The sequence below is a fragment of the Phyllostomus hastatus genome, unplaced genomic scaffold (genome assembly GCF_019186645.2).
Source record: "Phyllostomus hastatus isolate PE091 unplaced genomic scaffold, TTU_PhHast_1.1 phas_scaffold_78, whole genome shotgun sequence".
NCBI classification, from domain to species: Eukaryota; Metazoa; Chordata; class Mammalia; order Chiroptera; family Phyllostomidae; genus Phyllostomus; species Phyllostomus hastatus.
The window spans coordinates 15,579,067-15,605,016 of record NW_025334041.1 but is presented as its reverse complement, the minus strand read 5'-3'; the positions used below and the strand labels follow the sequence as shown (position 1 = coordinate 15,605,016).

The following is a 25,950-nucleotide window of genomic DNA, read 5'->3' as shown; positions in this document are numbered from 1 at the left end:
TCTTTTGTTTAAAGCCGTGAATGGCAGACACTGCGGGATCCAGAAGACCTTGTAGAAGAACCTGACCAGACAGGGAGCCCTCGGCCCCTGAGATAGGATTTTGTGGTGCGTGTACCAAGGCCAGCACCAGCAAGCACACTTCAGGGTTTGCAAATTTGAACAAGAAACAGCTGCTGAGTTGGCAGGAGCCCTCATCCTGCCAGCATGGGTGATCCCAGTGAAGGCAGGCCCCAGTATCCTGGGCAACGGGAACAACCCTCCCTCCCCGTTCCCCTCTGGTGTGCAGCCGAGGGCTTCCGCACTCTCCCTCCCAGGCCTGCACTGCTCCAGATTCTCACTCGGGTTACCCATCCCTCACAAGCTGGAGGCCCAGGTGCATGAGACGCCTTTACCTGCAGCACTGCGGGCCTCACAGCAGGTGACTCAGCTGGGTGCAGGCTGCTTCCCAAAGCTCTGGGTCACAAGCCACGTGGGTCCCTTCTTCCTTTTCACTGCACAGAGTGAGGCGTTAGGCTACTCCTGAGTTCAGCGTGGTGAGACAGGGAACCCCTGCAGGGAGGGCCCGCCACACGCCAAGCCTGACCTCAGTGGGCAGCGTGCATTGTCCTTCCGTGGGGAGGGGTGGAGGCCTTTGAGGACAGTCTACTACCTGGACCGTTTACACACCTGGATGTCCCATGGTCCAGGAGCATGGTGGCTACCCCCTGCCATGGCCTCCTGCCCATGGGCCTCGTGTGTCAGGGCCGCTGCTCCAGGCCAGGCCATCACCACCAGTGATTAAGAGTTGCTCTTGGTATTTGGTCCTACTCCAGGGGCGTGAGGTGAGGACAAGTTTGAGTCCCCCAAATCCCAGGATATGAGAACACAGATGCGCTTTCCAACACAGGTGTTTGGTGCTGCAATGACTCAGCAGCAGCCGAAGGGATCTGGTGGCCTCTGGGCTGCCTGGGACCCCCTCGCCTGCCTGCAGCTCTCTCGGCGAGCGTGCAGTTTCTGAGTTCCAGACCACTGAGCTCTGCGGCCCCCACGCCCATTGCAGACGGAAGAAGAAGCTATGAGGCATGAATAGTATCTTTAACATGATCTTGTATTTGGAAAAAGCAGTTAAAAAAAAAACACTTGAAAATACAAGGAAAGGTAACCGTGACTTATATAAGATTTCACCTTATATTGCTTGGCCTTTTGCACATATAAATTATTGCTCACTAGCTTCGATAAATACACAGCACAGTCCTATGTACAGAAGTGGAAAGCACGATGTCTGAGAAAGAAAATACTGTTAATGGCGATTCTGGTAATTCAACCGACGTTTCATATTCACCAGCTCTGGTAATGGTGGCAAACTATGGAATGCAGTCCCTGAGAAGTTAGGTAGACACCCTGGCCGCGGACTTGCTCTCTTCCACTGGTCACTGCGCGCCGATGAGGTCACGGCGGTCCTCCTCGGTGACCCGTGGAAAGGCAGGAGCCCCTGCTGCAGTCATCGATGCCGTCCCAGGATTCCCTAACAGTGTCACGTGAGTACAATAAATAGGTTATGCAAATAAATAGTACTCTGCTAGAAAACGTTTCGTATATACAGCTCTGCTTTTTACAGTAGTATATTTTCATCTAACTTTTTGGCAATTTTTAAAAACTCCCCTCCCCCCACCCCCACCAGTTTTCAGCACAACGGCCTGCTCGTCAATGGGCAGGCTGAAATTTTAAGGACGTGTTCGAAGCATTGAGAAGAAACCGCATGTGGACAGCTGCAGGGCACCTGACCGCCCCGTCGTAATGTCTGTGCCTAGTTCCCGAGAAGCTTGGATTGGTTGTGCCATTCAGGGTCACTAAGTCTGGGACTCATGTACAGGATGCTATAACAAGGCAGCAGGGGGGGGCGGGGCGGGGGCAGCAGGGCAAGCCAGCTCTGGGGGTCCGACGTTGTCATCACCGGGTCTCCTGTAACTGTGTCTCCCGCTAGGAGGCGGGGAAGCCTTACAGGGCCACACCTTTTCCTGCCAATTGAGGGGGGGGTGGCTATTGTACACCTCCCCCTGACTTGCCCATGGATGGGGGTCTGCGAAAATGAATGTATTCTAAATTTAATTAATGATACTAGAATCGAATGAATGCAGTCCATAATATTTACCGCGGCAACCATTTGGCAACTGTGTGGATGATAACCAAGAGTGAGTTTGAAACACTATAGTCTTCGGAGCATCCGTCAGTAGGTACAGGAAAAAAATACATCCGGGAAGGCTGCGATCTGGCCTACAAGAACCTGCCTGGCGCTAACTTCTAGGCAGGGCTGGCCCGCTGGGATGCCGGCAGACCCCAGACCCGCAGGACGGTCGGAAGCTGCGCTGCAGCCAGAAGAGCCACGCAGACGCAGCCGTGCGCCCCTCACCGGCGAAGGCGGCGGGTTACAGATGTTCAGGGGGGATGGAGATTTCACGAGGTCATGAAAACCTCAGCTGAAAAGCAGCGTGGATGTCCTCCAGTCCGACCTTCTAGCCGGAACACCACCTCCTCCACGGGGGCCGAGGCAAACCCTGGGGGAGGGACACGGCCTTTCCCCGTCGACAGGGAATCGCTAAGTCCCGCGTTGGCCGGGCCACTGTTGGGCAGCTCGGCTCTGTTAGGAAGAGCTTTGCGTTGAGTGATCCTGGCCCCCACGATTCTGCCCTGAATTCTTTAATTCCAGATTTACATCTGCTCAGAGCTTCTGAAATTTCTGAGAGCTGAAGCCCAGGAAATCTCCGGAGACAGCTGTTAAATTTGAGAAAGAGCCAGAGATTCTGGCATTTGAAAGATGGGCATGGAAAAGCAAATCTAAATGAAACAAAAGCCTCCCTTCCCGTCTGCCCCGAGAGCCACCGGGCCACGGGGAGGACATGGTGACAGGCACCCGCCCTGCCTGCCCTGCTGTTTCCACCCGGGCCGGGAGTCAGGCTCTGCCTGCACCTGCGGGCTGGGTCCAACCTTGATGCACATGGGGATCCTTCGGCGGCATGCACTGGTGAGGTGAGCTCTAACCAGCAGGTGCCGTGCTGACAGAGTTCGCTACTAGAGCAACTGAAATAGTTTCAGTTGGAGTGATGTAGGCTTCCCGTGAATCAAATTTAAATTGCAAAACATGGAGACACCGTCCAAAGGACCCTGTGTGGTTTGACGGGGCCAACGCTACGTCCCAACGTAGAGAACAGACCAGATCACCCGTGCACGTGGTGAGTGCACGCCATCCTCAGACACGGCCTGAGCTTCTCCCGTGTCTGCTCAGCGAGGAGAGAAGTCCGTCTCCCCGGTTCCAAGGCGCTGGTCTCCTCCACTGGGTCGGATTCCATTCCCTGCAGCCTGGAGCATCCCTCTAAGTGGGCCAGCCCTGGACGGCGCCTTTCCACAGAATGCTGTTAACTCTTCAGGACTGGAGTTTTAGATGCTGGGAGGGACTGAACCTGTTTGAAAGTCCTACCAAAGTAAATCTTCTCCCTGTGGCTGCTTCCATCAACCTCCCAGGCGCAGTGAGGTTCCTGAGCCCGGGCAGCGGCACGGCCATCAAGGCGTCAGAAAGCATCGGGCACAGCGCAGGAAAGAGGTGCCGATGAGACACAAGGAGCAGTTCTGCGCAGGCTCCTCAGAGAAGAACGGGCGGGAGCGGGGAGGAGTGGGCACCAGGGTTCGCACGTGTGCTCTAGCGACGTGACGAGCGTCTCGCCGGCAGGGGTGGACTTCGTGACCGCATCCAAGAGGCCGCTTTGTTCATGTGAAGGTCAAGGGAGCTGCAATCAGTCTTGAGAACAGCAGGCGTCTCGTTTACCAGAGCAGCCCTACTCTATAAAAATGGGCATAAAAAAGACTTAAAAGGCTGAAAAAATGGGAAAATTACAGGAAATCTGCTCTCCTGGTTGGAAGGTGAACAATGAATGGGACTTGTGAGAGTCCCCCATGTATCAGACATCTGGATATCTCGGGGCTCTTTCCATTCGCTGTAATACGGGTGAGCGCCACCATCTCATGGCCTCGCTCTTCTCTGGGGGCTGCTGAGTGCTCTGCACTTGCCGCCCCATTCACCCTCCCAGGATGAGCTGTAATCGCTGTGCAGGGTGTGCCAGGCACCTGCGGGGGCGGGCAGAACATGAGGGCATCGCCAGGCACCAGAGCGCAGACCTCTGTGACTCTGTCACCTCGACCACCAGTGACAGAGCGCCCAGGATGTGTCAGGCACCGTGCTCTTCCCCAAACCACCTTGTTCCCAACCAGAGACGAGAGCCTGCTCCCACGTGTAAAGAAAACCCCCAGAAATTAATGAGTCAATTTCCCTAAAGATTCCTATTGTTTCCTTATTGGCAAAGAGACTCAGCCTGACTTGCCCGTGGCTGCAGACGAGTGGTGCAGACACGAATTTCACTGGTGAGCCAGCACCTGCAAGCCATTGTGGGGGCAAAGAAGCGTGTGCCTGGCGTTGCCCTTTCGGAAGTCAGAGCACGGCTGCCCGCCGCTGGTCCTCGCTGACTCCCTGGACACGAGTGGCCCTTGGCGACATCACAGTTTGTATTGACAGAGACCACGCCTTCTCCCTGGAAATCTGGCGGTGCCATCACTTCAGACAAGCTCCTTCTTCGACAACCTGGAAACGACAACCTGCCACCAGGTAAAGCCGGGCAGCTTCCTGGCTCCTGCACACTCTCACTTAAGTGTCTGGTCACTGGACACCAAGACGCGCTCCCTCCTCTCAGTGGGGGCACGTCTCAGACTGAACATCGGGCAGCACCAACAATGTCAGGGTGAGAAACCAGACTTCTCCATCTCCATCCCAAGGGAGCTCTGACTCCCCTGTCTTCTCGTTCCGGGAGCAGTGAGGAGAGGCCTCTCCCCTCCTCTGGCGGCCGAGGTCACTTCCTGAGCACGCTTTGGTCGGCTCTCCTGTGCACTCTTGTGATGCACTGATAGAACTCAGCAACTTCGCTTCCCGCAGGAAAGGGGCGAGCTGGGCATCGACCTTCCCGCGGCTGGAAGTGCTGCAGTCGCTCAGGGAGGGGAGGCGTGGCGGCGGGGCGGGGGCGGGGCTCACACCCGAGGCTCCATCCGGTGCGAGAGCTCGAACAGGGCCTGCTGGCTGTCGATGACGTACAGGTGGTTCACGTAGGATCTCAACTCCTGGTGCTCTTTCGGAGACATGTCACCTCCTGAGTTTTGGAGGAAGAGAAAAGGCGGTCAGTCTCGTGAGGGTAGCAATGCCATTCCTCAATACCAGTAAAACCCCACAGTGACGCTTGGACGACACCTGCCAGGCAGACGCTCACTGGTCGGAATCGCAGGGGAGAAGATGCCTCTGTGCTCACGGTGGGGCGGTTGGTTTCCAGCATAGACAAGGTTCCTCCGGTCAGGTAATTAGACTGGCAAGATGTCTGTTTTACCGACATTTACACAGTGTGTACTACACACTGTGTAAATGTGGCACTACACAGCACTGAGTGACCGTTCTCATCTCCCTCTCAGAGTGGAAACGGGGCGCGCGCGCGCGCACACACACACACACACACACACACACACACGAGTGGCGGGGCGGGGCCGAGTCCATGGTCTGAGGTCCTGGGTCCCAACCGCTGCCGTTTAAACGGCCTTCACTGAGTGCTAAACTGGTGAGCATGCAGACACATAAGTTCTTTTTTTTTTTTAATCTCATTTAAGATTGTGTATAATCCTGTGGTGTCCTTATTTTTTGGAAAAAAAAAACCCCATTAAGGGACCAATTGAACAAACAAGTATCACAAAACTGAACCGAAGGTGAGACTAACAGGCAAAGCCGGCTCCGTAAGCTCAGGGACGGGCTAACGTCTACCAGTGAGAGACAAGGCGGGGGGTGGGGCTTCCACACCCAAACCCAGGCCGGTAAAAACTTGAAGGGCCGTGAGAGGCTTTGGTGCACTATGAACACGGGAGTCGCTGCTGGTGACAGCTCTGATAAAGAGCCAGCGATAAGGTAGCCTGGAAAAGGTGGTAAGTGCACTTCCCATACTGAAAGACAAACAAAATCCACACCCACCCCCCAGTACCCCAGGCACCGGGAGACCAGCTAACTGCCCTGGGGAGAGACAGCCCCATGAGAGCAGGGGCAGTCACGGGCTCCAGCTTTGGGGAGTTTCAGGCAGGAGGAGCAGCGCTGAGAGGCAGCAATATTTTCTCTGGGTGAAAATATGTGTTTTTCCTCCCCTGTAACAATGCGTCAGGTTAATGTAAGGCCTCTAGGTCATGGGTGGCTTATAATTCTTAGGTTTAAGAGAAACAAGACTTCCTGGTTTCAAAAAGTACAAGCATCAAAAGTTAAAGTTTTTACCATCCCCATGGTTTGAAAATGACCACAAAGCTGTGTCGTTCCAGGCGCCTTTTCTGGAAGACGCCGAGAGGCTGCTTTGGGTTTATCAAACACGGGACTACCAAGGTGATCATGCTGTTAAGTTTTGACCTTAAAAAAAGTTGATAGAATGAGTGGTTCCAACCAGGACAAGTGACATACGTGTGCACTTCGTCATCTATAAGGGGGCTTGGTTAGCACGATCTTTGTTACCCCAGACGCTGACCCTGGTTTGCTGTGCCTATAGAAACTGTCAAAACGAGCTCAGGTACCTCAGCCCCATACGCGATGTTCAAAAGTACAGAAATACACAAACAGGCCTCAGAGCTGCCTAAGTTTCTCCTTTGCTTTGTGCTAAGGAGACTTACTCTCTGGTGATGAGACAGATGTTCAGACAAGGTCAAGGCCAGCCGCGTCGGAATAACCTTCCTGCCCACACATGCAGCACATGTGGTGGGCAAAAGTCAGTTTACAGTTGTGAGTATGCAAAACACAGTTTATTCTTGTATCATTATTTATTAATTACTGTACTATGTTCCATATGAACAGCTGTAAACTGACTCTTGCCCCACTCTGTATTCAGAGTGCCTTCATAAACGAGTCTTTAGTCTTGGAATTAGCCGAGTGCCTGTAAATACTTGGGAAGCAGAGGAGGACGGAAGAAAGATGAACTCGTCGGCAACATCGCGCTGGCCCACTGGAGTGAACCTGCGTGGCTGTGTCATTATCACTGTTCCTATTACAGCAGCACTGTACTTGTGCACGCAATGGAGAATTATCCCCGCACATATCAAGTGGTATTAAGTGATATGAACACTCAGAAAATTAGGTCCTGCATTTACAATCCTCCCTCTGGAAGAGAAGCTGTATAATTCATACCGACGTTCAGCTGCTTGGCCAGGGGGCCATCCTACCAGCCAAGACCACTCCAGACGGAAAAGAGTCTCACGCATGCGCACCTACCCTCAGGAAGCTCGGCTCTGTTTCACAGCGAGGACGTATTGCTCAATGAAGGAAGTTTGATTTACTGGATGCCTTTGAATGATTTATAAGGACTGAACTCAACTTTCTGTCTGCTTGGGGGTTTGCTGCCCTTCTATCTACAGAACCTGCTCAGGGCAAGGGACAGGGTGCGGACAGGGAAGTCGGGCAGACTTGGCCCGATGCACGGCGGCCTGAGGGGCCCTCTGAGCGTCCTCTGGCCTGTGCGCCGCGGGGTTAATGAGCTCTGCCCACCGACCCGGGAGGCAGGGCCCCACTGCCCACGTGAGAGCTCGAGAATGCAGTGAGGGAGAGTTCCTTCCTTCCTTCCTTCCTTCCTTCCTTCCTGCAAAGCTTTAACACGATTTCAACAGAATGTAAACTGTGCCTGAGATTTAGAAAAGAACAAATATTCCTACTTACACTGGTCTCAGTGGGGAGTCTACAAGAGCACTCAGAAAAACACGTTTCCAGTGAAAGGCAGCCCCAGACAGGAAGTTTTTGTTGGAGAGGAGGAAAGGCTCTGGAAGGCTACATTTACAAACCGTGTTCCTGTTCCAGGAAGGCTCCCAGCAAGGAGGTTAGCGACGGGGTGGCCCCCGATAAACCCACTGGTAATTCTGCACCAGTGGGCAAGCAAACAAGACTCGCTGGCTGGGGCGGGGTGGGAGCCTCAGGCAGTCCAACACTGGGGCATCCAGCACGCGGCCCGTGACCGCATGCGGCCCAAGGTGGCTGTGAATGTGGCCAGACACAAAATCGTAACATTAAAACATTATGCGATTTTTTTTGTGATTACGTGCCACAGTGTATTTAATGTGTGGCCCAAGACAACTGTTCTTCCTCCAGCGTGGCACAGAGATGCCAAAAGGCTGGGCCCCCCTGCAACTTGCTGCCACGTCTTGTCCCCCTCTGCATTGCAAACGTGCGGTGATGAAGCAAAGAGAATGTGGTGTGTGTGTACCACATGCACATTATACCTCACAGTGCATTTCAGCCTATCACCACCAAGTACTCGTCACAGGGCCACAGTCTGCACCACTGTCCAGCACACATGCACGGCATGCCAGCTTCAATTACTCACCGAACTGGCTGGTCCTGCAGTGTCTCAGGGTTCGGACGGTGTCGGCAATCATGTGCTGGAAGGCAGAGCAGGAAAGAACAGGTCACTGGGAGGGCCCTTCAGGGTGCTGCCAAAGGAGCGTGCCTGCCGGGGACAGCGGACACGCACACCCTCGGGTGCACTCTGGAGCTGGACTCAGCTGTAACTGGCGACCCTGAGCTTGTGTGACAGAAGAGCACTGACTCCCGGTCTGCAGAAACAGCGGCTCCCAAACCATTACGTAATTCTAACGGAGCCGTGGGAAAACTAACTCTAAGGAAATGCAGCGCTCACACCCCCTGCCCACCTGTGCTAATTCGCTTAGGGGTTTCACTGCAGGGGGCAGCACCCCACCTCTTTTCCAGGGGGCCTTCCTGAGCCCCCCCTTCTGAACTTGGGAGGAGTCATCCTCAACATTGTCACTCTTCTTCGTACAATATACATGGGCTTGGCGTTGTCCTATTTGTCGTGTAACTTTCCTGTGGACCCGGTGCCGCCAGAGGGCTTCATGCACCCAGCGTCCACTGTCGGTCATGCACGTGAGCCACGCGCACACCTGCTGAAGGGAGGAAGGGATGTTTGTGGAATCGAAGGTTCACGTATCTCGAATGGTGGCAGGAGGCGAGACAGTCAGGAGAGGCGAACATTTTCTAAAACTCCTGTATCTTCACAAAGACTGTTTTCTGCTTATAATCTGCATTCTCTCCTACATGCTTCAGTATTCGACTTCGATGTCTTTCTTTGAGGTTCTCACTGGTCTCCAGGCAAAAAGACCTTCTTAAACTCGCAGCTGCCTTTGACCAGGCCCCTCCACTCCCCATCTGTGTGCCCGCAGCGGCCCCCTTGGCCCCTCCGTCCACAGGCAGTTTCCCATGACGAAGCAAACACAGCCTGCAGGCAAGACCGTGTTCCCCTGCGTCCCTCCCATCAAGTGGCCAGAACGGTCTCCAGACACTGCTGCCATCACGTTCTGCTTCTGGAAAATCCACAGCGACTCCCTGCTTGGTTTCGTATCAAAATCCAAACACCATCCCATTGTTCGAGAATCAACATTGTCAGCTGGACCCCCCAACCCTCTCCACGCGGCTCCTCGCCCTCCAGGCCTCGCGCACCCACCCCGAACAGCAAACACGGGCCCGCTCCTACACAGCAAAGCCTCCACGAGCTATTGTTAAAATAAAATTAATTTTTTTTTTTTTACTTAAAATTCAGCAGAACTACAGAAACTGTATTTGAACATGACCTACTTACTAAATTGTTCGCACAGCTGTCTTCCTACTCGATGGTGGAAAATTAAATAGGACAGTGATTACAGCAGTGGCTCTCGTGGCCTTTGTGAAGGAAATGAGAGCTGACTCATGTCTGCGAGCGCATTGTTGAGTTTCCTTTCTCCCCAGGGCACCGCTCTTCCCAGGACAGTCCCCTCGCTGTGCCGCACGCTGGCGTCACCCTGATTTCTATCGGGTGCCACGGGCGGAGCTGCCCGCGGGGCTCAGCCCCGAGGGCCGCGCGGAAACCCGAGTCGGGGTCCGCATGTGGAGGTGTTCTGAGAGAGGACGCGCTCAGGTAGAAGATGACGCTTGAGCGATGAGGGATAAAGAGGACAAGGAGGGAGCGCTTGTTTCTTCATCGCTGCGCAGCGTGACACTGAAACGTGAGGAGGGGCTGAGGCCTCGCAGGGGACAATGGAAATCTTATTAGAGCCGATGAGTGGTCCTGGGTCTTCCTGCGCCTGACTTATGTGTCGGCCTGCATCAGCCAGATAAAGATAACGCGCTGCATTATCTGCTAGCCGGCCTGAGCTAATATCCATCACGGGGAATGGGCTCCTCACAAGTTAATTCAGTTACATCCTATTGGTTCATTATTGTGAAAGATGATCCTCTTTTAGCTTAAGTGAAACCCTGTCCTGTGCGAGGAAATGCGCCTTGAAATACTGCCTCTCCTAGGAAATTCAGGTTCACTCCCCGGCATCCAAGTACAGCGCAGGGCTGTGTGCAATAGCTTGCCCTTCTACAGAATTCTAACCTCAGCCTGTCTATTCTGTGAGGGGGGGCGGGTCAGCGTGAGGTGTGCTGTGTCTTACAGGCCGTCTGCTTTGGGCCAGGAGCCCACTGTCCTGGGGGGCCTCACAGATAACTGTATTTATCTTCTGCCTTTTAACTAAAAGTTCTCTTCAAGAATTTAAAATTAAAAACATAATATTACTTAGATGTGCCATGCTATTTCCTTAAACTTTCTTCAAGAATTAAGGGTACAGATAATTAGTGGCCCTGGTAGAAGCACTCTTTGTTAGATTTTGTTTTAGGCCCAGGGGTCAGTTTGGAGTCCGAGCAGGACCCTCGATGACGTCTGCTGGCTTTCAACACCATTCCCTGGACTGCTGGGGCAAGCAGGGCAAGGCCAGCGGCGCTGGCCAGAAACACAGAGGGGAGGGTGTGGGATCTTCCCATCGCTCTCTCCCCTTTGTGCCATTACTGCATTGTTCTCGAGCTCTGGTAGCACTTATCTGAGGGGAAATGACAAAACGAACTTAACCAAACCACCGGTTCCCTTTGGGAGAAGGTCAGCCACCAGGCTGCCGAGAACAATGGGTACGCGTCAGCTCAGACAGCGCAACTGTGGCCCCGCGTTCCCTCGCTGAGTCAGCCAGAAGGAAAGGAACCAGACCGCTGCGCTGCGGGGAATTCCACTGGGTGGGACACAGCTCAGCCGCCGTCTTCACGCGGCTCTCCGGAGTGTACACGGTGTTCCTACCCTGGTGGACTGGCCAGGACTTGGAGGAAGCATTGGCCAAAGGCTTCACATTCCTGCAGTCATTTCATCAACACCAAACCCCAGAGCTTAATCTGCCTGGAAACCAGAATGTAGGGGCCACAGCCTTCACGGGCAAACAGGTGTCCCGTGCGCTTGAGAACGTGACATGGAGACACAGGACAAATCTGCAGAGAACCGGCCCCAGAAGCCCAGCACTCTGAACACCCGTTTCCAGCTGGGCTGGTTGGAGTGTCGGATCTAAACCGCGGGGCTCTGATTCCAAAGCACTTGGTGCAGAGAGAGGATTGAAACACTATAGATACATCCACTTTAAAAACAACCAGTCATGAAGAGATCGACTTCAAGGGAGTAAGTGGACCTACGGCAAGACAGGCTAAGGCATCTGCCTCCCAGGCCCCGGGTTTCGGGCTGGGCAGCGACCCTGGGCTGCCTCTGCCCGGGCGGGGCCAGGGGGAGCAGGGCACTCTCGCCTCGCGCGGCCTCCTCACAGCTGCCCGCCCCAGGCTCACAGGGAACCAGGGCCAGTTCCTGAAAGAGTGCTCACGAATCCATCACCATTACTGAAAAGGTCACTCAAAGGCCAGGACTTGTGGACAGGGGTCGCTGGTATCGTTTTTAATGATGAAGGACAATCTAATCTATGACTAAAGTTCATCTGTCAGACAAATCCATCCTTCTTGTCGGCCGGGTCCCTTTGGATCACTCCTACTGTATTCTTGTTCAGTTCTGACAGACAGCTGCCCTTCCGCCCTCGCAGTGGGCTGGTCAGGAAGGCCAGGAGGGGCCTCTGCATGCCCTGGAAGTAAGGAAGGACTGACGGGGGACCCCTAACTCATGAGCTGGGGGGCACTCTGCTCTTATCTCCAGTCCACAGGCTGGTAAGGGGTGGCCTTCCCCTCACACGCAGACCCTACCCATTCCACCTTCACATCCCAGCTGGGAGTGTGGATGCACCTCCCAGAAAGACAGCTTTCTCTGGTGCCAAGAAGCAGTGCATGCTGGGGCAGAGACAGACGACTTCAGAGCAGAAAAGCCTGCCCTCATGAGTGTGAGCTGCCCCCAGCAGGTCCCTTACAGCTTTATTTTCTTCAGTAACATAAACTCAATCGCTGATGTTACTCTAATGAAGTTCCATTTTTCAAAACAAAGAGATTTTTATCATTGTGTCTCAAAACCTTGCTAGCACACTTATTTTTAATTGGAGTACATTTTATTGGCAATGTACAGCATGCAGCAAATAAGCTCCTGGAAGTCACCGGGCAGTCAATGAAGAAAGTGCTTCACCCACTGGTTTCTTGGTGCCAAAAGGGAAAGAATACATTTAGAAAAGGAGAAATAACAAAATTTACCTACCAGCTTTTCGAAATTGACAAGATTATCCAAAAAGGTCTTATTTCCCTCGTGAATGAATGTTACATCTGAAAATTAAAAACAAAAAGATACACGTGCCATCAGAAATGGATCATGAATCAGGGCCGAGAAGTCTAGATGCAAGGTAACTTCCTAATTGTCTTCAACACTGTGAATTGTTCCATGCACTTGACAAGGCAACTTGACACTGAATCTGTACACTAGTCAGGGGGAAAGGGTAAACTGTGAGTGAGGGGAGAAAACACTGTAACATCAGTGTGAGTACGTATTCTGCATTTACCATGAAGTGTTTGACTTCAACCTGATCAGCATAAACACCACTGTTCTCCAACCCAACTGGCCCATTATGTTTTTAGGCCAGAACATTAAGCAGAAAAGAACAGAATCTCCAGAAATAGTAGGATTTAATATTTACATGTTTAGTTTTTTAAAACAATTTCTGGCAAAGCACAGGGGACCTGCTTGATTTAAAATGTTCAGATTTAGATTTACAAGTTTAAATTTAGATTTTTGGGGCTCTCAAAGTCAGGGCCTGATTGTGTATCAGAAGTGAGCAAGGAAAGAGGCAGGGTTGCAATCGGCACGGCTCCTGGCCCTATTCAACCGGTGGAAAGAAAACATCGCTGATGAGAAAACCTGAGGAAAGCAGGACGAGGGGTCATTGTCTGAGGAAGGGAAAGTCACGTTTGGCCGGAGCCCCACTGCACGTACAGTGACAGGAGAAATTCAAGTACAGCTCTCCCTGTGGCTGCCAGGAGCCCAGGAGTGCCCCCCAACAGACAGGGGTCCAGGAACCGGGTGCAGCCAAGGCAGCCGCTGCAGCTCTGGGAGTGGGCGACAGAAACACTCAGACCGGAGCGGCGCTGGCTGAGCGTTAGCGAATGGCCACAGACAAGAATTAAAGTGGGAAATGTACCACAATTTAAAGAGCACGGAGGGCAAACCGAATGAAAATCGTTTTCAAAAATCTATTAAGATAACCTGCTGTAAAAGTGGGAAATGAACAGCTTAAAATTCCCTTAAATAGAAAGGAGAAGCATTTGCATCTAATCAAGACTCTGATCTTGCTGGGTCCTGGGGGCACGAAGGTGCTCGGTGCGCCGACACCTGCCTGCTGCACACCTAACCTGGGCTGCCCGCTGGGGACGGCATGGGCCGCGTGGTCACACAGCACTAACGCAACCCTGTCCTCAGGGCGGCCCGCACTGCTCCCAGCACCCACTGCAGGGTTTGCCTCTGCTCTTTGTTTGTTTCCTTTCTTTTTCTTTTTCTTTGTTTTTTTTTTTTTTAACTGGTGTGCTAGCAGGAAAATGGTTCACAATTACAGTCATTTGACAAACTCTCTGATTATTTTACTACCTTTCATGATTTCCCTTTCAGAAAAGAGCCGCAAGTTTGCGTTGTGTCATGATAATTAGGAAAGAGTCGTCAACACAGGTCACTTTCACCTTTTCCGTGTCGCAAACAGAGCACCGTGTGACTCCGTCTACGTTAAACTCTCCTCGCTCCCTGAGAATTCGGAGGACAAACGCCCTGCATCCATCCGTCCATCTCCCCTGGTGTCACTAGGTGTGTCATCCCCTTCCCAGGCGCTGAGGATGACAGTGCGGGGCGATGAAAACAACGGCAGCTGACCCTGGCTAACAGCGTCAGACACGCCGTTAACTCACTGAATCCTCCCAGAAGACTTTCAGGTAGAGCCCCCGCGGGACAGAATGTGAAGAAACGCTGGTCCACAGAACACGTGCAGGCGACCCGGGATCACAGACTGAAGGTCACGGCCGGGACTCAGACCCAGGGACCCGCGTCCTCTGACCACCGTGTCTCTCCTTTCCTCACCAGCGGAAAGACTCGGGCTGTAAATTTCTTACAACCTGTCGCCGTCCACTTGCTGCATTTACAAGCCCCGCGGGTGCCCTGCAGCCGTAAGTCTCCTCTTCCTGGGGGGTCTCACTGAACCTCGACTCTCAGGACTTGTCCAGGTCAGGGAGGAGAGGCTGGGAGGAGGGGGTTCCAGGGACTGATGGTTTTGGCACTTGTAGAGGCAGGCGTGTGCAGAGAAAGGTGTGAGAGTGAGAGAGACACCAGTGGGTGGGTGGTTTGCGCTCACACTTTGGCATCTCAGGACCTGAGTCACGGGGTGTGAAGCTGCTCAGGCTGTGGGAAAGGGGCTCCTGCCAGGCTCCTTTTTTTACCCGGAGACCCCTGGGCGCTCTCCAGACACTCCGCAGACTAGAGTGCCGGATGAAATGCCTCCGTTTGAACAGGGGGCACGTGAAAGGGAAGAAACATACAAGCACCCTGATATTCCTTTAATCTAAATATGCCCCCCCCCCCAAAACGGCAACAACCACCTCCGCTCTAAGACACACACACAGCCCACGAGGACCTCGGTTTCTCTTCAAAACCCGCGGAGCGCTCACTCTGTGGGGAGGAGCCACCATCACCAACCCCCACGTAATACAGACCCACCACATGGCTGCTCTGGGCCTCTAGTCCAGCGGCGTCCTCCCCTTGATATTTACTTAGGGTTTCCTCGCGTTCTTAACAGGTTCCACACCGGAGTGGGGGGAAAGTGTATCAAAAGGCAAGAAATCAGGGCAGAAAATAGGGAAGCTGGTGGCTGAGAGGGCCCTCAGGGGACACGCTCAGCCCACACCCTGCAGACTCGCTGAGCACCAAGCACCTCGGAACAGGAGACGCGGGAGGCCCAGTGCCTCTCGGCACCGGGGAGCTCAGTCGGGTCCTTTTTCTCCCACCAGAAGGAACCCGAAGTAGGGAGTGGGGGGCAGGGGGCCATTTTCCTTAAAAAGCTGGCTCCTTTAAAGTATTTTACTGCAACTTTTAAGATAATTTTTTTTGCAGTTAAAAAAGACCTAAGAATTAATGTTGTTTACTTTCCCCAAAATGTCTTATCTGTGCATGATACATACATATTTCAAAATTTCACCCTATTTTCCTTTGGACATTATTTCAGACAAAATAGCAACTTTAAATATAATAGAGTGCTAGTGATGTTTATGTTTATAGTGACAAATAATTAAAGGAAAAAGTAAGTGCTTGTTTAACTCAAGAAAGCGTCTAAAGACAAACGTGTTTAATTTGCCAGGGCGCACGAGTGAATGTACATTGGGTAGAAAGAAAAGGAAGTCTGGCGTGCCGCTGACAAAGAGGTCTGGCTGGACTCAGCAGAGCAGAAAATTGCCTCCACCCCAAGACATGAGTGAGAGACACTTGACTGCAGTGAGTGTTTTTTGGGGGGAAAAGCACTAACACATGGCAGAGAGCTTCGCTCATGTCTCATTACGTAAAAGGGGCACTGTCCGCAAATTTCTCATCCCCTTAAAAACATTTGTTTCAAAACTTCTCATTCCTAAAGTAAACTCCCTTCTAAGACCTGTTCTCATATTCTTTCTCCTATTTGTGTCTCAGTGAGTCTCTGTGTTACTTCCCACCTGCCATACCCCTGTCCTCCGGTTCTCCGTTTAGGCTTATTTGCAAAGTAAACCTAAATAAGCATCTTATAAAGAAATAAATACGTAGAACCAAATGAACCTTTACATTATTTTGATATCACAATCTCTCCTTTATTTCGTCCGTTCGCATCCAGCAGAATCTCTGCAGTTTCCGTGAAGCCTGCCTGCGCCCCTCTGCTGTCCCGACATACTTCTGTCTCTGTTGTTTCTCAGGGACTCCCACTTCGCACTCGATGAGGACTACACGACTCGTGCGCAGCGACTCAGCCACCCTCCAAGCTCTGCTTGTTCTTGAGAGACGCTGAAGAGGGGAACTCAGCTCTACCGCCGGCTAGCAGGGCCGGCAGTGTGGGGGTCATGGGGGGGGGGCGCGGGCCGGCCAACCAGCAATCCAGTTCCCATGTCACTCATTGCCAGAACCACATTCACGGGGCCAGCCATGGAAACCCGACCCGGCTGAAGTGACGAGTCTCTGAAGAGCAGAGGCTATATAAAATCACATTTCTATAAAATCCCGTGGAATCAAAATACAGCCAAGAAAAACGACCAAATCCCCTTTCCCTGGAAAGCACACAGGTAGGAGCTCGAGCCAGACTGAAACGAACTCCCCCTTCGTGAATTCCCGAAGTCTGGAAGAGACCACTGAGGTCTCATCTCACTAGTGATGTTAACTAACGTGTCTTGTATAAAGTGTCTGCTGTTCCGCGGAGAAGGCGGGGGCTGGCCCGGAGTGGTCACCTTCTTTCCCAGACGGCTTCCATTCCTGGGAAGCGGGAAGTCCCTTCTTGACCACAGGCCTTTCTCCCGCGCCGTGGCAGGCCGTGGGCTGCAGCTCTGGAACTTGGGTGGCCCACGGAGCACCTGACTGAGCACTGGGTGGGTTCTGTATGCCAGCCGATGCTGGGTTGGATTAAGTGGCTTATCAAGTCACAGAAGATAAAACAGCACTTAGGAGCAGGGTGGAGTAAAAACACAAAAGCGCCAAATTTTCTGAGTCGAGAGAAAATGCTTTGATGTCTGCTCAAGTGCAACTCAGGATTTTAGGTGTCTCAGAAATAACCGAGCATTTGAAAAACAGTCACAAGCAAACACAGTTAGGTCTGAATGTCAACATCACTTTAAAGAAATAAACTGAGTCCTTTTTTTTGGCCTCATATAGTTACAGCGATAAATTCCTGGAAAATGGAATTACATATCATAAAAGATAAAAAATCATTACCTTTAAGCAACAAGGGCATGAACGGGATTTTGGGTGGCTTCATCTTTTTGAATGCATCTCTGTAGGCTTTGTGATTCAGGGAAGGGTTCTGCCGAAGCAAGCAGATTGCAAAGAGAAAGAAAAATCAATGAGCTATAGAAAGACTTCTAAAGCCACTTTGCGATACAACTTGAATGTGGTTTAGCTACTGAGAGGTCCTCCCTAAGAATGAAGTAGATAAAGGTTTCCTAGGAAAATAAACTCCCTAAATCAGGGCAGAAAACCCAGGCATTGAATGAAAGCCGAGTTATTGGTTTACAATAATGGGAACTGACTGCAAAAGAGAGACACCTTTGGATTGCCCTATTATTTTCCTCAAATCGGTTTTTCAAGTACAGTTTCCTCTGCATAATTTCTATCACAAAGCAACCTCAATGTCTTGGGTTAGGTACACTGCAAAAAGACACCTTCCCTCACCATGCAGAGAAAACAAGAGAATGTTGTCTTGCTGTGTTCTGAAAAGAAACTACACATTTTGTATCTAAACCTAATAAATGGTAAAACGGAGAGAAGAATAATGCAGAAGACACTGATTGCATGTTAAACTGATATGAACTCTGCAGGCTTTGAAATGGACTATCCTTAAAATTCTGCCTTCTCAAAATCATACCCAAAGGACCATTCCCACCACCTTCTCCCACGGAGAAGCGGCAGCATGGACTGCAGACTCGCTTCCCTTCCTAAGAAAACGCAAAGCTGCATCTTCACACACAGGCGCTCCGGTCTGGGCCACCTGCCCGGCCGGAGCCCCAACGCCCACCACTGGGGTCTGGGACGAAATCAGACTCTAGCAACAAATTTGAAGAACCAGTCCCCTCCGCCTCAAGTACTTACTGTCAAGCTTTCAAGTTCAGAGAAAAGTTTCTTAAACTTCCCAGGGATTTTCTAAAAACAAACACACAAAAAAGAAAAGGTCAAAGTCCGCTCATCTGAGAGGCAACTGGGGAATGTTCATTACATGGTGCTTCGGTGCCCCGCACCCGCACACAGACCCATCCCTGGTCGGGTTCCACCCCGACCACCCCTCCTCCGGATGCGATTGTCATTCCCGATGAAATGTGACATTCCTTGGGAAGGTGGCTGATAACGGCTTACAATACTTTCAGTCAGCCACAGGACTGGAATCCAGCTGGTTGGACATTCCACATGCTGGCGATTTTTTAATAAAAACTTGGATTTCAGCCTATAACCTACCTTTGACGGATGCTCTCATCTTCTTAAATAGCCTTGCTGATTGGGAATAATAATGTCGGCTGACATTTTTTGTACAAATTATATAATTATGTTTCACAGCAGAGGGCTCAACTAGGGAAAGGCCATGAAGACCCTAAAGCACACAGCCGGCACTTTGACAGGGAGACGCATTGCATTATAAAGATCAACCACACCGACAGGTGGCGGGTGAAATAACAGGGGATACGCTGTTCTCCCAGACACACATCTGGGCCTGAGGAAGAGGAGCCTGGCATCTTCCCGCCAGCCTTTTACGTGGTTGAGTGAAAAGCTGGGCGCCTTTCATACAGGTATAGTAAGAAGACGGTCTGGACTTGAACTCTGCCTCTGTCCCTTCCAGCTGCGTGGTTTGTTGCGAGTCTCCCGACTCTCTGACCGACACGGAGACGGCCCATGAAAAGCCTGCTGCTCCTGGCTGGCACTTAATGAATTCCAGATATTAACACAAACGCCTACATTCTGGGAGATATTTGTGGGACTTTCTGTTTCCAAACCACATCAAAGTAATTGAGGCAACCCCCCAATAATTAGCCTTTTGAATTATTTAGAAACCGACTTTTCTCAATTTGATCATTTTTAATTTGGACTCAGTTAACCACAGCACACAGGCCCTTGAATCTGTTTGGAAACTACTGTTACACAGACACAACCAGACTAATGCATGGAGGACAAATCATACGAGAACAGAGAAAATGCAGCCATCTGCAACTTGTTCCCATCGCTCCCCTGAGCAGCACACCTTCGTCCGCCGGACACGCCCCCCGGATGGCCCGGGGGCACCCACCATCGTGCCTTCCACCGGAGGATCTCCCCGACTCGCCCAAGTGGGCCTGTAAGTTGCCCACAGACCTACGCTGGGATCTAACGTGAGAAAAGAAATAGCTGGCCTCTCAGCCTTTCCCTCGCAGGAGCTGGCACTGGGAACCATGAAGAGGTTGGAGCAGATACGGATCAGAGCGGAGTCTAGGAAGACTGGAGAGAGGCTGAGGAAGCTGAAGGAACCGCATGCAGGCCAGAGCCGGCAGGGGGAAGACGCAACACGAGGGGAGAGGAGAAGGGATGAGGCAGGGAATGGTCCACGGCGGCGCGAGGCAGAGAGCGGAGGAAACGCACCCCACGGAGAGTCAGGGATGGGGCCGTGGGAGGGGCAGAGAGCCCCGCCCCTGTGTCTGGCTAAAACCAGGGATGCCCCCATCTCAGTTCCTGCACATCTACCCTTCAAGTCCATGTTTGAGAACACGCCCTCACTCTTGTGGGCCCCTCCACCTGAGAACCTGCACAGCCTTCCTCACACACCACCCACCAGCGGGGGCAGGGCCAGGGTTCCGGAGGCCTTCTTTCAGAAAATGAATGCAAAATTCCTTTACTGCTGCAAATTTTACAAAGATGGGCATCCCCCATGGGAACACACTGCCGGGACCCTGCAGGTGGGGGAGGCCCAGAGCTTGACTCGCGAGACTGCCAGCCAGCCGACCTCCAGTCCCGGGACCTCACACAGGGGAGCGTGGAGAGGGTCCCCAGGGAACCGGGGCCTCACAGTCACGGGCGCAGAGCAGAGGAGCATCTTACAGCTCTCACCTCTGTCATACACGTCACATAGCCACTGTGAAGACCACCTGACCACAACGGTCCCTGCCAGCACGACACATTTTTTTTTTAAAACATTTTTTCTAGTAGGATGCATTTAAATCGCTTAAGTCAATCTATGCATTGTAAACAAAGGCTTCTTGCTGGACCGGTTCCCTTCAGTTTTATCCGTCCCCCCTCCTCCTCCTCCCTCCCTCCTCTTCCTCCCTCTCCGTGAAGACACGAAGGGCTCACCTCCCAGGTCTGGGACAGCCGGCTGACAGAGGCGGTGTTGAGACCCATCACGATGGCAAAGAATGAGTTCAGGTTTCTCTGGGCTTTGCAGCTGCAGCAAGAAAGAAGGCAGAGGGCACTCTGAGGCAACGTCCTTTTCCAGATGCTCGCAAAAGACGCCCCTGAAAATACTCCCCTAGGCCACAGAGGTCAACCTCAGCGGCAGGGCTGGACTCTGCTCCACAGCCCCACACCCTGGAGAGAGAGCGCCCCGTGGTAGGGGTGGGGCCCCTTCAGGCGTCTCTGACATGAGCCTGTTCCAAATGCTGGGGTGCATCCTTACCTGTAGGAGGTCTATGTTCTTGATACCCTCTGACACTTCACAAACTCCCTCCTTTTTAAAAATCTATGTTGGATGCATTTACAGTTTCAACTAAAAGCTCTTAAATTCGTCTTGGTATACTCCATGCTCTCATTATACTGGCTCTCTGGCCCTGCCCCTTTGTCAGTGAGCTGTTTTGCGGCAGACAAGCCCCCCTCACGTCATGGGTCTAAGCTGCCCGTCCCATTATATTTATACACATTTTCTTTGCTATGAGCAAAATTGCTTCTATATTATGCACTTATGTAAACTATGGCACATATCATAGGGATCCTGCCCCACGTTTCTCATCTAAAGGGAAAAGGAAATAAAACGCAAAACAAGATCATGTTGCGCTCCATTCACTCTGAAAGGTTTTCTGCTGCACATACTGTCATACCCTTGACCTAAGTGGTCAAAATTCCGCCAGTGTTCAAAGCCTGCTGAGGGCGTGTGCCATCGCAGAGGGAGCCTGTACTTCCAGGTTAGTGTCTGTGAGTTCTAGACACTGCTTTATCCAGGACTCAGTAGGAAAGAGCTTCTGTGAGGTGAGTCTTTAAAATGAAGAGATTACCCTAACTTGGTAATTAAACATGAAAAATATGGAAGTGCTTGGCAGTGAGCTGGATGCAGAAATAACACCTAGTGCACGTTAATTCAGCTTCCCCCAGGTGCCACCTCTCCCCTGATACCTCCACCAACGTCTCATATGGACTTGGGGAGCAGTGTATATGGTAACTTTGTATCTTGTTCTTTCAGTTATATACCGTATTAAATTATGCATTGCATATAGCAAGCCATTCACATGGCGTTTACTAGAATTGAAACCTTTGGGGGAAAATGGTTTTATGATTATTCATTATAGAAAGGTTTATTCTTCTTTTCATTTAGCATCATTTATCTCTGTGGAATGTAAGATAAAATCCTCATCTTTTTATCTTTTAGCCACTCCCCCCTACCCACCTAAATAATTTTTCTGGTCCAGATCTCTTTTTCATTCATACTTTAAAAAAAAGCACATATATCTAACACCTGAATCTGTAAAAAGGAATTAACATAGACGCGATTTCTCTAGAAGACAAATGGAGACGGCACAAAATATTTGGACACCATTCCAGTCTGGAGTCCTCCGTTCCCAAGGTTCATTCATTCCGTGATAAGAACAGACTGTCTGACACTACACATTCCAGTGCAGCACACACTCCTTTGTCTGTGCGAGGGAATAAAATCCACCCGATCCACAGAGGCGGGGGGAGGGGATGGGGAGAGGAAGGGAAACATGAATATGCAAATAGGATGCCTTAGGCAGGAAAAACACATCGTGATCACGGAAATGATTATTTTCCCTTGGTTACTCCTACTCCTGTGATTACAAAAAAATTAACTTTGTGTTCCTATTGGCATTCCAGTCCACGGGCTAGGCTTAGAGACCAGCACCGTAAATAATTCAAGATCATGAGGCCGCCTGGAGAAGATGTGAGTAGATTCCATTTCCCTGAGGACAGGTAGAGTCTTACCCTGGGAACAGAGCTGTGTGGTGTCATTTTACTCCTTGGGACATCGGTATCCCATTTATCCAAGTGACTGGTATTTGCAAGGACGTGTTGGACCCAAAAGAGCCTCCGCTTTAGGTATTTCACAGACTAATATGAAACACATTGACCAAATTAAAAAAAAAAAAAAAGTCCAGGGTTTAGGCTCATCTGTCCCGCCCTCCAGTCCAGCCACACAGAACAAGTCAGGGACGTCCACTGTCTCTTGTCTAAGTGAACAAAACAACCCCGCTTCAGGGTTCAAGTTCGGTCTTTGTGCAACTTCCACACCGACCTTCCGAGGAACCACTCCGATCATCAGTTTCCTGCACAAAAACTGCCAGTGAATGCCTAGTGCCTCCCCAGGGCAGTCTCCACTCTTCAGTCTGAAATCCGAGATCCTTTACCATTTATTTGGTAGAAAGGTCCCATCTTTCTTTGCAGATGCATCTCCCACGACTTCCGCAGCAACACCCTCCCCTGGGGTCAAACTGGATGCGGGTCCTTCCCCAGACCACACATTCTCTGTGCCTCTCCCCAGGTGACTTTGACCTCTTTTGACCTGATACCTGTCAAATTCTGCCCAGGAAGCCAAACTCGCCTAGGAGGCTACTTCTTCCACAGTTGTTCTCCAAACCTTCCTTTCCCTCCTTGTTGGTAAGTGAGCTTCCCCTCCTCCGAAGCCCCCAGGGTGGGGACTCTGCATTGTAGAAACACAGTCCCTTCTGCCAGCCAGCAGACAGCAAACTCCTTGAAGGCAGGGCCGGGGTGTACTGTGACTTCCCCACAATAGTGCGCATGGATCTGCACCTCTAACAAGTGACCAATCCACAGTTCCTGAATAGGTTACATGGACAGGTACTCAAAACACTTTGATGTAACCACTATTTTGGAAGACAAGGGAGAAATGAATTGGGAAGGCTGGCAGGCAGAAGGAACTGGGAAAGATTTTGGTTGCTGCTGCCTGCTTCTGCTGGGAAGCCATCTCAAGAGCAGTCTGAGGATTCTGATCGGGTATTTTAAGAGATGCTCCCAGCAAACTGCTATAATAAAAAAGGTCATTCAGCCAACATTTACCCAGTCATTGGTACTCACTAAGTTCTGTACCAGGTACCCAGAACAATGACTGGTTAGAACTGGTCTCTGTCCACTGGAGGCTAACACAGCCTGTGAAGGAGCCCTACATAAATAGGGAAGTTCAATACACACAATAAAGAAATCTTTAAAAAGGAAATCTTGTGTCTATGTGTGTGCAGGGGAGGGAGTCAGGGTAGGACGTAGTTGACCTTGCATTTGAAAATCAGCAATGTTTTCAAGGAGGAAGTGACATTTGACCTGTGTTGTAAAGAGTGGCAGCAGCCTGCTGGGTGGAAGGGGCCACTCTTAGCAGAGGCAGCAACACATGTTCTTGCTTGGGGGGTGGTGTGCACAGAATAGAGTGGCTGCAGCATGGGGTGCACCCTGTGGGTGAGGCTCAGAGGTCAGGGGGGACCAGCCAGTGTGGGCCCTGCTAAGGAGTTTGTCAAGTTTGTACTGTGGGCACCCAGGAGCCAAGAGCAGAATTCTCGAATGCATCTCATTTTCAATGATCTTTCCCCTTCACTCATCTTACCCTATTTTCCTAGCCTACTGTAGCTCACTGGCCACATGGTCATTTAGCTACAGGATGGGGTATGTGTGCTTATTAGTTCTACAGTATGGAGCAGAGTGTTTCAGTCTGATATGTTGACATTTACTTTAAAATATAAATACTTCAAATGCAAATATATAAATATTCATGAGCAGACCTTCTCAAGCATTGGGTCACTTCATTAAGTATTACCCATTTACATCCAACCCTTCTTACTCATCACAAGGAAAATAAAACAGTACTCCCGCAAGGAGATGGGAAGAATTATACTTTTCACCACTGGAAACTCACTGGGCAGCGATTTTGATGAATTTTTTCACCAGCTGCACTCGCTTGCCCAGCTGGCTGCAGAGCAGAATCTCCGTGGCCACCCAGAGCTGGACCTCGTTGCAGCGCTGCAGCAGAAGGCTGAGGTTCACCGTGTGTTCCCCACTCCCTTGTCTGCTGAATGTGAAGTAGATCAGCTCTTGCTGAAAGAAAGTATGTTCACGTCAGTGTTTATTTTCAGCACAAAGAGAAGTTGACACAAAATTTAGTCCATTTTAAAGAGCTATCTCTGGTAGCCACTTTTATATCATAATATGAGACTGTGACAAATAATAATATATTAAATTTGAAACAACTTATCTTTAGTTTTAGAGATGACTCATTAAACAATGTTCACTTAGACTCCTTATATAAATTTTTTTCGAGTGTAAGAATGATGCCTTTACATGAAAATCTTAGACATTCAAAGTTTAAATCACAGGCTGAATCAGATCCAAACTTCCTAAACTTGTTCTGTTGGCAAACTCCTGTGCAAATGAATAAATACTACCACTAGCATTTGCTCAGATGCACATTAGACCCTCACAGGTAGATTCTCCAGGCAAGGGTTCTCAAATTTCAGTGAGAATCAGGATCATTCCCCCTACTCAGAGTTTCTGATTCAGCTGGTCTGTGGTGGGGACCAAAGATGTCTGTTTCCAATATGTTTCCAGGTGGCGCTGAGGATGTTGTTCTGGAGACCCACTGTTTGAGAACCACTGATGGAAGACAGTGCCAACCCGTAAGAGGAAAGAACAGGGTCCAAAAAACAAAAACAAAAAACGAGTAAGACCAGTAACTAGTAACTCTTTACTCTGTATAGGTTGACTACATGTAAAGCAACAGAGCAGGTTCATTTCAAATGGAGGTGTGTGCATTTCACAGAGGAAACTGACACAGTCCCGGGGCAGAAGCAGGGACACATCCCGTTCTACCGACATTTCCAAATGTGAGCCATTTCACTGGAACGACTTCCCTACTTGCTTAAAATTAGATCATCGAGTGGAAAATTCAACAAGAAAATATGAGGTCATTGAAAAGTCCTCCCCAAATGAACATGAAACTCAGGGTTAAGTTGGGCACGAGCTTCCCTTCAGAAGGAAGGGCCGTCTCATAAGAAAAATCTCCCTACGTGGCAAAGCAAGGGCCACATGGGGTGGCACGTGGCCGCCACGCTTCTGATTCCCGGGAGCCTCTCCACTGGCTACTCATTTATTCATGAATTGTCAGCAGCATCTCATCCATAATCTATCATTGTTATAAGCTGTCCTCAAGGGAGAAGCTGATGGCTGTAAAAATTTGAAATATATCTCAAAGTTTTCAAGAAAGCACTTGAAGTCTTGCTGAACAGTCTGAATTTATAGAATGTTCTTCAGTAAAAGGATGAGTATGTATGTGTATGGACATGTATATACACAAATAATATATGGTTCTTGTTTATTATAACTTTCATGGGAAAATTAATATAGGTATCAAAGGTATCAAATGCAAAATGGCTCTTCAATCCCATTAGAGCTCCATGTATAGATACACATACATGTGTGTTCATACATATAAAAATATGACATGTTTATACTGATTCTACAAATACATGATTGTACCAGGAGCAAATAAAGCATGACTGTGTATTTTGATTCCTAGGACTGGATCAGCCTTTCAAATATCTTTTTGGACCATGGTATCGTAGCATAATAATATCACCAGATGATGGATCTTTTAAAAACCTAGTCACATGCATAAATATTCTTTGAAAAGAATTCACAAAGAGCACTAGCATTTACTTGA

At 50.4% G+C, this 25,950-nt stretch overlaps 1 protein-coding gene across 1 annotated transcript in view; it reads right to left on the bottom strand.

Moving 5' to 3' along the window:
- Nucleotides 1–1,066: 1,066 nt before the first annotated feature.
- The window catches only part of RAPGEF5 (Rap guanine nucleotide exchange factor 5), a 222,077-nt gene continuing 197,193 nt past the window's right edge, over nt 1,067–25,950 (bottom strand). The window contains exons 20-26 of the mRNA XM_045827622.1: nt 24,151–24,329; nt 20,358–20,448; nt 18,138–18,188; nt 17,265–17,352; nt 12,552–12,616; nt 8,403–8,457; nt 1,067–5,168 (exon numbers count right to left, since the gene is read on the bottom strand). Coding sequence (XP_045683578.1) covers nt 5,050–5,168; nt 8,403–8,457; nt 12,552–12,616; nt 17,265–17,352; nt 18,138–18,188; nt 20,358–20,448; nt 24,151–24,329 — 648 coding nt within the window. The 3' untranslated portion in view covers nt 1,067–5,049. The remainder of the gene's footprint in view (nt 5,169–8,402; nt 8,458–12,551; nt 12,617–17,264; nt 17,353–18,137; nt 18,189–20,357; nt 20,449–24,150; nt 24,330–25,950) is intronic.